The following is a 12036-nucleotide window of genomic DNA, read 5'->3' as shown; positions in this document are numbered from 1 at the left end:
CTGGCGGAGTGGCTCAAGCAGTAAGAGTGCCTGCCTAGCAAGCATGAGGCCCTGTAAGTTCAAACCCCAGTGCCGTCAAAGAAAAAAAAACAAAAAAGACCAAGAATCTTTGAATGGAGTAACAAAGAGATGTGCTAGAAGTTTAGGAGCCATGTGCGATGCAAGATGGCACCTCTGAGAGGACATTGAGGAAGGGAAAAGTCAGGACCATGAAGAATGTATGAGGGGAACAGTGTCACATTATCTCGGAAGGATTGTGGTATCTTGGAGCTTGAAGGCAGAGAATTGTGGGTCTGAGTTGAGTTTCTAGTGCTGTCTCCAGCTTTGCGCAAGAGCCCTAAAGCCCAGATCAGAACGTAAACACAGTCTTCCTTCCTGATGCTCTGCCCAGCCTTGGGCTTCAGAAGCTCAGTCCCAGGACTGGCTCAGGGTTCAATCGGTTCCGCAGACGCAGGCCTGATTGGGACCTCCAGGGGCTACTACTCTTGGGAGCCAATCAGCCTGCCTCCCGCAGAGGTGTCCCTGGCAGCCCTTCTCCTGTGGACCCAGTGGACTGCAGGGTTGAATAAGGTTGGAGTCCTCCTAGAGACCAAGTAAGGAGGGATTTAGAAAAGAACAGGTATCAGTCAAGGTTGACATGAAGCTATGGGAGAAAGCTGAGGACGCCATTTCCCAGTAATCCACCGGCGGCCTCTTTTGTTCCAAGGGTTGCTGGGCAACTTGGTCTGTGCCTGGTCATGTAACTATTAGAACTACGTTACCCAGAATGCGCCATACAGAACAGAAAGACGCTTAGCCAATGAACATTTAGAATAGAGCCTTTTAGCAGGTCTGCAGCTTCCGATTGGGGTGGGACTTCCTGCCTCATTCTTTAGTGTCTTTGTGTCTGGTCTTGGCGCTGTGCCACTTTTCTAACTGGAAGAACTTGGGATCAGGATCAAGAATATACGATTGGAAAGGACGTGGCGGGACTGGGTTGTCCACAGTGCACCGCGGCTTCTCCAGGGACATTTGTAGTGACGGCCTTGCCCTGTTACTCCCATAGCCTCTGAACAGCATGGCGGCCTCTGCGGGGAAGAACCTGGATCAGGTAAATGCCACTTGTTTCCGTCAAACCTTCCTCGCTCCCCCCCTCCCCCACCCCGAGTGATAGGTCACGGTTTTGGGCTCTTGATTGAGCCACTATACTCCAGTCTTTGTGTTCAGGTTACATGGTGAGGTAGTGCGGGCGTCTCTGCACTCAAATGCTCTACCACTGACCTACACCCAATTTTTTTTTTTTTGAGGTTCTTGGGGTTTGAACTCAGGGCTTCTCGCTTTCAAGGCAGGGTCTCTACCACTTGAGTCAGGCCTTCAACCCGCGGCGTCCAGATTTCTTAAGCTGCTAAATGAGGTTGGGGAGGCTCCTCCACCCCTAATGCCACTCCCCATGATGGGAGCACTGATCCCGGTGTTGTTCTTCAGCAGAAGATGGACATCATCTAAACTCGGAGTCTGGCATCCAAACTCAGCGGAGTCTCATAATGCTGAGGAAAGGGAGGTGAATTGAGGGTCAAGCTAGGACCCCCGGATGTGGGTGATGGGTACCGTAAACATGGTGTGCAGATGTGAACACTGAAGCGTGTGGGGACAGGACGGTTTGCTAAGGTGGTGGTCATGGTGCCATGGGTGATGCACACGTGTAGATGCTGATGTCTGGGTATAACTGAGCAAGGTGATGCTGAAGCCAACATTTTTTGCTTTTTTGCTGGTCTTTAGACTCACCAATTTTGTGGTGAGCCTTGGTGTATCTGTTTTTGTTTTTGTTTTTTTTCAAGAGGTGGATATATTTGTTTAGGGAAAGTTGGTCATGAGCTACTTTGAATGGGTCTGAAGAAGACCACTCAGGCTAGTTGCAGAATGAGAATTATTGGAGGGAGAAAGTCTGTGACTAGAGAGCAGACATGAACAGTGCCATAAGTGGAATAGGGCCAAGGATGTTTCAGATCCATAGGTGGTTCTTGGAGGCTGAGGTTCAAGTTAGAACAGTGTCAGGCAGCAAGGCATCTAAACCAGGTTGGCAGGCTGCTTGTGGCAGTGTGCTGTGGTCGTTTTAGATCATATTTCTATTTTCTTTGTAGTCTGGATGCCTGATGTTAAGTTACATGCAAGAAGATGTGGGATGGTCCTAGGAAGTGGGCAGTGGGTGAAAGTACCTACAGATTTGGGGTGTTGTGAGAGAGTGATACAAGGACTTACAAAAATGTGGAGGAGTCCTGTGGAATGATGCCACTAGGGTCCTGGTATTCAGTATACTAATGAAGGGTGAGGTACCATTGGACTCTATTGCAGATGTGGTCTGTGTTCCCCAGGATTGGCTTTGTGAGATACCTCTGAGTTTAGATACCAGGTTTTGACTTTAGATGTCTGTTCATCTCCTTGCTGGTGTGCATAAACACAGAGATTAGTGCTACCATTAGCTGACAGCAAGCACAGGAGGCATTCGAGTCTGTTATCCCCTGTGAGGTAGAGAGTTTGGGATGAGGGAGAGCAGCAGATGGATGAGTGAGGCAGTGAACTTTCAATCTTGGTACAGAAGGTGAACATAGATTAAACTCTCTACTAGAGGCAGTACTGCCTTTCCACAACCAGAATGTTGGTCTGCTAACTTCTCCCTGATCCATAACTATGAGATAGTGGTTACTCATGAGCAGGCCTGAACTCTTTTAACTTTCTACACAGTCTTCATGAAAACCTTGTCTGCTGATGGAGAAATCTCAGTTGGAGAGTGTAGCTGCCTGTATGATTTGGTTCCTGTAGGCCTATTGTAGCCTTCAAACTAGCCAAATGTGACACCCTCAGGACCAGTCTAAAGGGCAGTATCTCCACCTGGCCTTGGGTCATTCCTCCTGTTCCTAATCAACCCTATGAAGTACCACAGTGTCACTACAGCTCTTCAGTCAACAGTACATGAAGATGAGTATATAGTGTTCATTTGCTTTCCACATAGGAGGCACACAGACTGTGTGAGTGAACCTATGTATGGTATGTCGTTTTGAATCAGTGGCATTTAGGAGCAGCTGAAATCATGTTTTCTGTTTCCTGGCATATCTGATCTAGCTTAGCATGAATGATGAATGTCTAAACTTTTGTGTGAGCAACTGTAGATGAAACATCCCAGAAACCTGCTGTAGCACCTGAAGGTCACAATATGATTTCCCCTGACCCTTGATTCCTGTCGACATATACTCAGACACTCAGACAAGGACACTGCAGGTCAGATTTCTGCCCATAAGGTATGGGCCCCTGGTGATGTGTTTGGACAGCTTGTTCTAGGTTAGCCCTTTGATGGCACTCTACTTTTACATATTTGAGCAGTTTGGGGTCAGTCTGTTAAACAGATTTTTGTACCTACTTTGTCCACCAAGAAGTGACATAGGACATGTTCCCACCAGAGAGGCTGTACAACACAGCAGTGATAGAGTGCCCTAGTCTACCTGTAGAGTCTTTTGCCAGCTACCATGCTGAGGGATCTGGCTTGGGATTTGGTCACATACTCAAGAACCTACAATATCATTGCACCTGACTGTAGGGTCTGGTGAGGTACCTGCCAATGTCACCATATTTTAAGTCCTGTGTTGCTAATGGTGAAGACCTTGTGCATGAGGACATCAATTTAAACCCAAGTTTTTTTGAGGTGCCGGAGAGTGTTCCTAGTAGAGGGACCACTGTGTTTAAGTCCTGTTGAGGGTGTTGGGAACTTGCTGGTGAGTTGAGGCATTTTACCTTTGTTCTCAGTATGCCAGGAGCAATGGTGTGTTGTGAACAGAAGAGGTACCTTGTCTCTATTAGGATTTTCAAAGTTTTTCAAAAGCTGCTTCCATGTAAAAGAAGGCAGATGATGACACTGAGGTACAGGGAAGTTGACTCCTGTGCAATGTCCTAATGCATTACAGAGTCAGTACTTAGGACTGAGGCTCAGATAATTCTATGATCCAGGCCTCCTGGCTCCAGGGTGGAATGAGTCTATGGTGGTCCTTTTGGTTATCTCCCTGTCATGCATCAAAGACTACCTTGTCTGTACAAAAACTTGTGCCCCTAAACATGTGTTTGACACTGAGTGGAGGATGTTCTAGTTCTGCACTACCCTGACCTCACATACTGTCTCTGGATTATGTCTGGGACTCGTCTGCCACTCTTCAGCCCTTGAGCCTAGCTATTCTGAAAAACCCTGAATCCAAAGTTGCAATTCCAGTCACACTGTGTAAGGCACAGTGGCTGGCATGCTTGCAACTAGTGGAATGAGGTGTGAAAGGTTATCGCAGGCACAGATGTCAGAATGTGCAAATGCAGTGAGGAGGATGAACTGTTTCCTTGACCACAGGGTATTTTTCACATGGGAGCTGCACATGTGTGTGGCACAATGATTCCATAGAAAACTAAGATTCTCCTATGGAGATGATGGGAGCAAGGCCACTCTGTAGGGAAAGGTTTGTGTACCTGTCCTAAACTTCAGGTGGGATGCTGGAAAAATCCTGATCGTTTTCTTAGGTAGATATGGAAAGATGATCTCAGAAATTTTCAGTCCAATTGAGGAATACCTGGTGGAGTACCTGACATGGGCTGTTTTCCTATCAGATGAGGAAATTATCTTGTGTCTTTAGTGTCCTGTCTGCAAGTCACTGTGCCCTCTGCACTGTTCTCCAAGAGTAACCCACACCTAATGTGATTTCAGGTGTGAACATAACCCTAACTATTGCCCAAATGTAGTTTGAGTTTGTTTTCCTTGATAAGACTCAGTCTATCACACAGCATATTCTGATCATCAACTGGCAAGTTTTTACTGAATACCATACTGTGGAGAGTGTGAGAGTTTTCATGGCCTTTCCTGAATCATAGTACCAAGAAGTCACATTGCCTGAAGGCTTTCTGCCACTCCTCCCTGTCCTCTAGTTCAACTTCATGTCAGATTATTAGTGATGTTTACAGGATTCTAATGGGTCTTTAGAGTCCCAGTTGTGTGAAACAACCCTTTCTGCAAATTAAGACCAGATTTGCTTGAATTTGGAGGTCCTATGTGTGGTCCAAGAGGGAACCTCCAAGAGGACTGTTAGGAAGGAGAAAGTTGGCCATGAAGGATGGGGGTAGGGAAGCAGTGTTAGATTACCTTAGAAGGATGGTGATATCTTGGAGCAGAAGGCAGGGAACTGTGGGCAAGAATACACCTAGAGGCTTATAATTGAGTCCATAAAACGGTCTCCAGGTTTGGCTGAGTGGCCAGGTTCCCAGCTAGGGAGGTAAACATGAGCTTCGTGCAGGGTGGTCTGTCCTGACTTGGGCTTAAGAGGTGAGTCCCCAGCTCACTGAGGATTCAGTCCCTTCTGCAGACCCAGGCCAGTTGGGACCTCCAGGAGCTACAGCCCTAGGCACCCACCAGCCTGCTTCCAGCAGGAGTCCCTGGCAGCCCTCCTGTATACACAGTGGGATGCAAGGTCGTAAAACCTTGTAGTCTTCAAGAAATAACATAAGAAGGGATTTAAAAGAGGTGTCAGTAACACTGACTTGAAGCCTTTGGTGAAAAGTATGGATACTATTTCCCTGTGTCCCATCATAGATAGGTTCAAGGTGATGCTGTCCCACATCGCCCCCTAGTATTTGCCATGGAACTGTTAGCACTATGTTACTCAGAATGCCAGGCTCACAACTGCAAGAGGCAAATCCAAATCCCGTTCCCAGATAAAAAAGGCAGGAACGCAGATGATAACATTGAAGCACAGGGAAGTTGATTCGTGTGCAGTGTCTCAAAGCAGGCAAGATTCACCACTGAGGCTTAGATAACTTCATGATCCAGGCCTCCTGGCTCCTGAGTGGTTTGAGCCTGTGGAGGCCCTATAGGTCATCTGCCTGTCATTCAACATAGTCGTTCTTGTCTTCACAGAGCTGTGGCCCTTGAACATGTGGTTGGCACTGAGTGGAGGGTGTTCTAGACCCTCAGAAGCTGACTCTGGATTGTGTCTGGGACTCTTCTGCCACTCTTCAGCCCTTGACCTAGAGAGTATAAGAAACCCTCAGTCCAAGGTTGTAATTCCAGGCACATTATGTAAGGTACAGTGGCTTCCATTGCTTGCAACTCATGGAATGAGGGTTGAAAGGTTATCCCAGGCATAGATATCAGAATGGGCAAATGCAGGAATATGAGAGTGAACTGTGTCCTGGCCCACAGGGTATTTTTGGTATTGGAAGTGAAACCTGGTTGTAGCTAATGGGCCTGGAATGACTCAATAGAAAACATTTGTTGAAGAGATGATGGTAGCATTGGGAGTTTTGGAAAGAGAGGCAGACCCAAATCTTAGCAGGTTCCCTGTGACTAAAACAAGGACAAGACTGTAGGGTGTGAGTGAGGTAATAGGAAGGTTCAGAGTGAGGCTGCTGTAAAGGTCCAGTTAATGTTTGATGGTACTTTGAGAAGTGTGGTTGGTGAAGAATTGGGAACTATGTGTGTATCCCAAATCACTTGGCTAATTTGGACTTTGTGGTGTCATGCACAGAATTACAAAGATTTCATTTAAAAGTATTAATTGGATTTATTTCAGGTACATGTGTCCAGCAATACCTCATGGATGGCTTGTGTTTAGTGGGACTTCTCAGGTCCCAGAACTTTCACATATTTTATCACTTTTGGAGTCAGTCTGCAAAATGGAGTAAGTGTTCCAGTGTACTGGAGTAAAGAAGTTGGTTTTATATACAGAGAATACCTCAAGAAACCACAGACCAAACACAAAAAAGCAGAATGGCCATCCCAAAGATTCTCATAAGAAAAAAGAGGGCCAGAATAGGAAATAGTTGATTACTAAACATGTCATTTTAGGATACTAGTTCTCTTTTTGTTTTGATACTGGGATTTGAACTGCCTCTATCATTTGAATCACACTTCCAGCTCAGGTTACAGCTTTATGTAGTGATTTACTTCATTATTATGTGGACAGAATGTGCCCTTTTTAGAAAATTAGGATAACACCAGATTTTCTCATTTTGAGGTTAAAGAAAAAGATGGATGTCAAATATGAATCCAAGTTTTCCGAAGTTTTAGCAGTTGAGTAGAGAAAGTTGGGTATAGGAAAAATTTTAGTGGAGATATGAAGATAATTGGAGTTTTGCCATTTAAGAGTGTGAATGTTTCAAGGAAGTATTAATAGAAACATGAAAAGCGCAGGTGTCCACACAGGTGTGAAACTCAGGAGAAAATTCCTGATGGAGGTATGCCAAAGGTGGCCATCAAAGTTTGCCCTAAGGTGTATCTGTGCTTCTGTGGATCCCAATAAGAACAGGAATCCTAATTATGAGTTAATTGTATGCTTACAAGCCTTGAATGGTTAGTCTGATCGTGGCTTCAAGTACTTGACCTGGGTGAAATAGAGCTCATCACTGAAATAGATACGTGAGACAAGAGGCCTTGGGCACGTTCTAGTAGTCAGTATGGTCTGGCTGGTTACCAGTACTTTCAAAGGATGTGGTCCATGAGGTGAAATCACAGACCTACAAGAACAGCTGCAACTTAGCACTGTAACCAGGTAGTGTTTTCATTGCTCAGGTACAAGCTTGGTAGAATTTTGTTATAACCCTTGACTTGTCTGAAAAGTTTCATGTTCCCTTTAAGCATAGGGGTCCAAGTTGTGAAGTTAGGGGTCCAGGAGAGCCAGTTGCCTATGATGTAAGGCGGTTGGGACAGGTTTGGAATGGAGGATAGCAGGTGAGGATGTGTGACTGGTGAGAGACATCAAGTACATCAGTAGTGGTGAGGGGTATGGGGGTCTGGCAATCAAAGACAGTTATTAGTGGCAAAGATTGATACAAGGAGCATAGACAAGGAAGCCCTCAGAGTAGTGTGGGGGTTGCCTCTGTCACTGGGCAAAACTGTGCTATTTGTGCAAAACACACTGAGGATACCATATGGTGAGGTGAATAGGGGAAGGCAGAAAAGTATCTCTGTTATGGTCATAGATCGTGGAAATAGTTGTGGGAGTGTGTGTGTGTGTGTGTGTGTGTGTGTGTGTGTGAGAAAAGTGTGGTTCGACAAGTGATGTCTACATGGATGGAGAATGGGAAATACTGGTCCTGTGGACTTGCTCTTCATGGCATGAAACTGAAAGGTGAGCCTAAATTTGGTTATCTCTGAGCAGATAACTTGTAAATTATCTGACATGAGTCCATGTAGTTCTGCCTGCCAGTCTCAGATGCTGAACAGTGTGTCCCTGCTCACCTGCATTAGTGCTGTTGGACAAAACACTGATCAGATGTAAAGAGTAGAGACTGAATGTCAGGAGCTTGGTGCCTGATATTGACTCTGAGGTGTTGAGGGTGGCACACAGGGTAAAAAGAGGATGGATGTAGGGGAAAGGGTTGGCTCAACCTGAAATGACTCCTAGGATAGAAACTGATCATAGATGTTCTGTTCTAACCATGCCAGGGCTCTGCAACCTTTGAGGATGTGAGCATTTCCTTTTCCCAGGAGGAATGGGAGTTCCTTAGTGCAGCTCAGTGGCACCTGTACATCCATGTGATGCTGGAGAACTTTGCACTTATAACCTCCATAGGTAAGTTGCCACACTGTGGTCTTTCCTCATCTTCTTTTTCCCAAAACCAACTTTGCCTCTTCACTGCTAGCTGCTGGTCTTGGTTAACATTCCACTATTTTCATGGGTATGTGGTGCACTTCTCTGAGCTGCTCTAACAACTGTTGTTGTAATGAGTACAAGTACAGATTTGGGAGGAAGATGTCTGTCACTCAGCTTCATAGGTGTCGTCTTGGTCACCTGCTCCCTGACTGGATGACTCTTGGGGTCCCTGCACCTTGTTCTTCTCCCTTCATCCTGACATTTCATTACTGTCTCTGTCTTGAGAATCACCAGGTATCATCACGATCAGTGTCCACATGACCCATGGGCTATTCTGCCAGAACTCCTTCCAGTCTTGTTTGTAATAGTGTTTTTCTCTCCTCTGGTTTCTTGTGTGCTGAGATGCCTAGGGCCTTTCCTGGTAGCTCACCAGCCCTGCCTCTATGGAGTTGGTAGTGTTCTTGTCCTAAAGTGTATAAGCACGGTGCTAGAAAAAGCATGCTTGGTACATCAATCAGATGGACATGGAAAGATGATCTCAGAAATGCTCAGTGCAATTGAGGGGCACCTGGTGGAGATCATGACATCTGGGCTGTTTTCCTATTAGATGAGGAAACTGTCTTATGGTTTTAGTGTACTTCCTGCAATGCACTGTGTACTAGCACTGTTCCACAACAGTGACCATTTTGAGATGTGATTATATTCTTAAATACTACCCAAATACAGTGGAGTTGTTTTGCCTGACATTGACTCAAGCAGTCTTTAATACAGCATGCACTTCTCACATACTGGCAAGTTTTTACTGAATAAGACTGTGTGGTGAATTTAGTAGGTTTCATAGATAATAGTACCATGAATGGCAGTGCCTGAGGCTGTTTGCCACTCCTGCCTGTCCTCTAGCTCATCTTCCTCTCATGTTTCTGGTAATGTTTACAAAATTCTACTGGATCTTAAGAGGCCTAGTTGTGTGAAGGAACCCCTTCTTCAGTTTGAGCCCTGCTTCCACATCCTGAAATGATTCTTACTGTGTGGGTGTGTACATTGAAGATACAGTGCATCCCTCCCACATGCAGTCTTGTGTTCATCCCCAGCACACCCAAAAAATTTAATAATGTTTTGGATATTTCCAATCTAATGGCTTGCCTCTGCTCCAACCTGTATGTTTCATCATCATTTCTCTGATTTTTAGGATGTCGACATAGAGTAAGTGATAAGGAGGCATCGATGCACAGTGTTTGTTTGGAAGAGGTGTCACACTTGATGACTCCAAAGGCAAGTCCATCCAACCTGAAGAATCACCCGTGTGACATCTGCGGCCTTTTCCTGAAAGGCATTTTGCACCTGACTGCTCCATTTGTGCAAAAACTGTACATGACTAGTTCACGTGCATGTCTTCCCCACAAGCAGTACACTATAGAGACCCCCTTGAAGAGGGACATGGATGGGACTTCATTTGAGAAGAACTGTGAATTACTTGTGTCAGGGAAATGGTTGAATTGTGATGACCTTTGGAAGGATTTCCCAGTTTTTTTTGACCTTCTGCTGCCCCACGTCATTCCTAATGGTGAGAGACAAAGCAGTGTTGGGTTTGAGGACACATTTCAACATGGCAAAAGTTATTACAAGTTGGTAAACTGCAGCAAAGCTTCCAGCCATAAAAATACCATGTTTTATAACCTGAGAGTCCACAATAGAAAAAATTTTTATGAGTACAGGAATTGGGACAAAAATTTCCATGATGAGTGCTCACTTGATCAACACCGGAGAGTCCAGAGTGGAGAAAGGCCTTATGAGTGTAGAGAATGTGGGAAATCTTTTAAACATAGAAAGTCCATTATTTTACACAAGAGAGTCCACACTGGAGAAAGGCCTTATGAGTGTAGAGAATGTGGAAAATCCTTTATACATAGAAATTCCTTTATTGTTCATCTGAGAGACCACACTGGAGAAAGGCCATATGAGTGTAGAGAATGTGGGAAATGCTTTAAGCAAAAAAATGGCCTTACTGTTCATCAAGGAGTCCATACTGAAGAAAGGCCTTATGAGTGTAGAGAATGTGGGAAATGCTTTAAACGAAAAGGTGCCCTTGCTGTACACCAGGGAGTCCACACAGGAGAAAGACCTTATGAGTGTAGAGAATGTGGGAAATCCTTTAAGCGAAAATATGCCCTTACTCTACACCAGGGACTCCACATGGAACAAAGGCCTTATGAGTATACAGAACGTGGAATATTCTGTATACAAAGTGATACACTTAAAGAACATAAGAAATTTCACACTGACAAAAGGCCTTATGAGTGTACAGAATGTGGAAAGTCCTATAACAGAAGAAGTTGCCTTATGATACACCACCGAATTCACACTGGAGAAAGGCCATATGTGTGTAGAGAATGTGGGAAATCCTTTAGATCTGCTCATTGTGTTACTGATCACCAGAAAATCCACACTGAAGAAAGACCCTATGAGTGTGAAGAATGTGGGAAATCCTTTAAGAGAAAAAATGACCTTATTGTACACCAGCGAGGCCACACTGGAGAAAAGCCTTATGAGTGTAGAGAATGTGGGAAATCATTTAAACATAGAAAGTCCCTTATTATACACCAGAGGGGCCACACTGGAGAAAGGCCATATGAGTGTAGAGAATGTGGGCAATCCTTTAAGCTAAGATATGCCCTTACTGTACACCAGAGAGGCCACACTGCAGAAAGGCCTTAGGAGTTTGTACATTTGGTGAGCATTACAAGAGTTGTTCTTCATGTTCTGGACTCTTCAAGGCCTTGGCCAGAAGGAAATCATTTCTGCACTATTTTAGAGATGCCATTTACTTCTACCACCATGAACTTCAGGGGAAAAAACAAAACATAACAAAAAACTACCATGACATGCTTAGGTAAGGAAGATATGTGTGTTTCTTCTGTTGCAAATCCTTTGAGCAACTTTATTTGGTTTGATGTGTCATCTTGCTATGTTACAATATCTGTATGACCAAATGTACTCAGTTCTGATTAACTAGAGGCTTACAAGGAGGGCTTAGCTTCTTGGACAATTTTGGTGTCTTATAATACTTGTAGTTGGTATTTTTACCATCAAGTCTCTAATTGGTAACTGCCTGAGATTGCTAGGGTGCAGTAATAAAGGCACTATTTTTTGCATCTACCTTTAATTTTGGCTGTTCTGTTAACTGAATTAGGTCATATTACATAGAAATCATCTCTATGTATGTGAGGTGATGAACAGTTGTTTGGAACCCTCAAATATTTTTACCTCAGTAGGCAGTGTGTAATGGCTGATGGTAGTTTCTGATAAAGGTTTTGGATAATGTGGATGATGGTCAAAGACCACCCCTAAAAGAAAAGGACCTTTTCTCTCCTAATTTGTGACCTGGAAGCTTTCATACTTTATGAGGTTATAGGTCATCTGAGAAGTGGTCACTTTTTAGGCC

At 44.5% G+C, this 12036-nt stretch overlaps 1 protein-coding gene across 3 annotated transcripts; it reads left to right on the top strand.

The window, feature by feature from the left end:
* The first annotated feature begins 839 nt into the window (after positions 1-839).
* Positions 840-11746, top strand: LOC109678998 (uncharacterized). 3 transcript variants are annotated; one of them, XM_020154347.2, is made up of 4 exons: positions 840-1090; positions 5918-6084; positions 8447-8573; positions 9784-11746. In XM_020154347.2, the coding sequence occupies exons 2-4, from the start codon at positions 5935-5937 to the stop codon at positions 11307-11309; spliced, it is 1803 nt and encodes a 600-aa protein (XP_020009936.1). In that variant the 5' UTR covers positions 840-1090; positions 5918-5934; the 3' UTR covers positions 11310-11746. The 3 variants fall into 3 exon arrangements, with proteins under 3 accessions (XP_020009936.1, XP_073914559.1, XP_073914560.1); XM_074058459.1 differs by lacking the exon at positions 840-1090 and adding an exon at positions 6573-6680 and having other exon boundaries at positions 5953-6084; XM_074058458.1 differs by lacking the exon at positions 5918-6084 and having other exon boundaries at positions 841-1090.
* Positions 11747-12036: the final 290 nt, after the last annotated feature.

This window comes from Castor canadensis, chromosome 16 (assembly GCF_047511655.1).
Source record: "Castor canadensis chromosome 16, mCasCan1.hap1v2, whole genome shotgun sequence".
In the NCBI taxonomy this organism is placed as follows: domain Eukaryota; kingdom Metazoa; phylum Chordata; class Mammalia; order Rodentia; family Castoridae; genus Castor; species Castor canadensis.
This window is presented reverse-complemented; position numbering and strand designations above follow the sequence as displayed.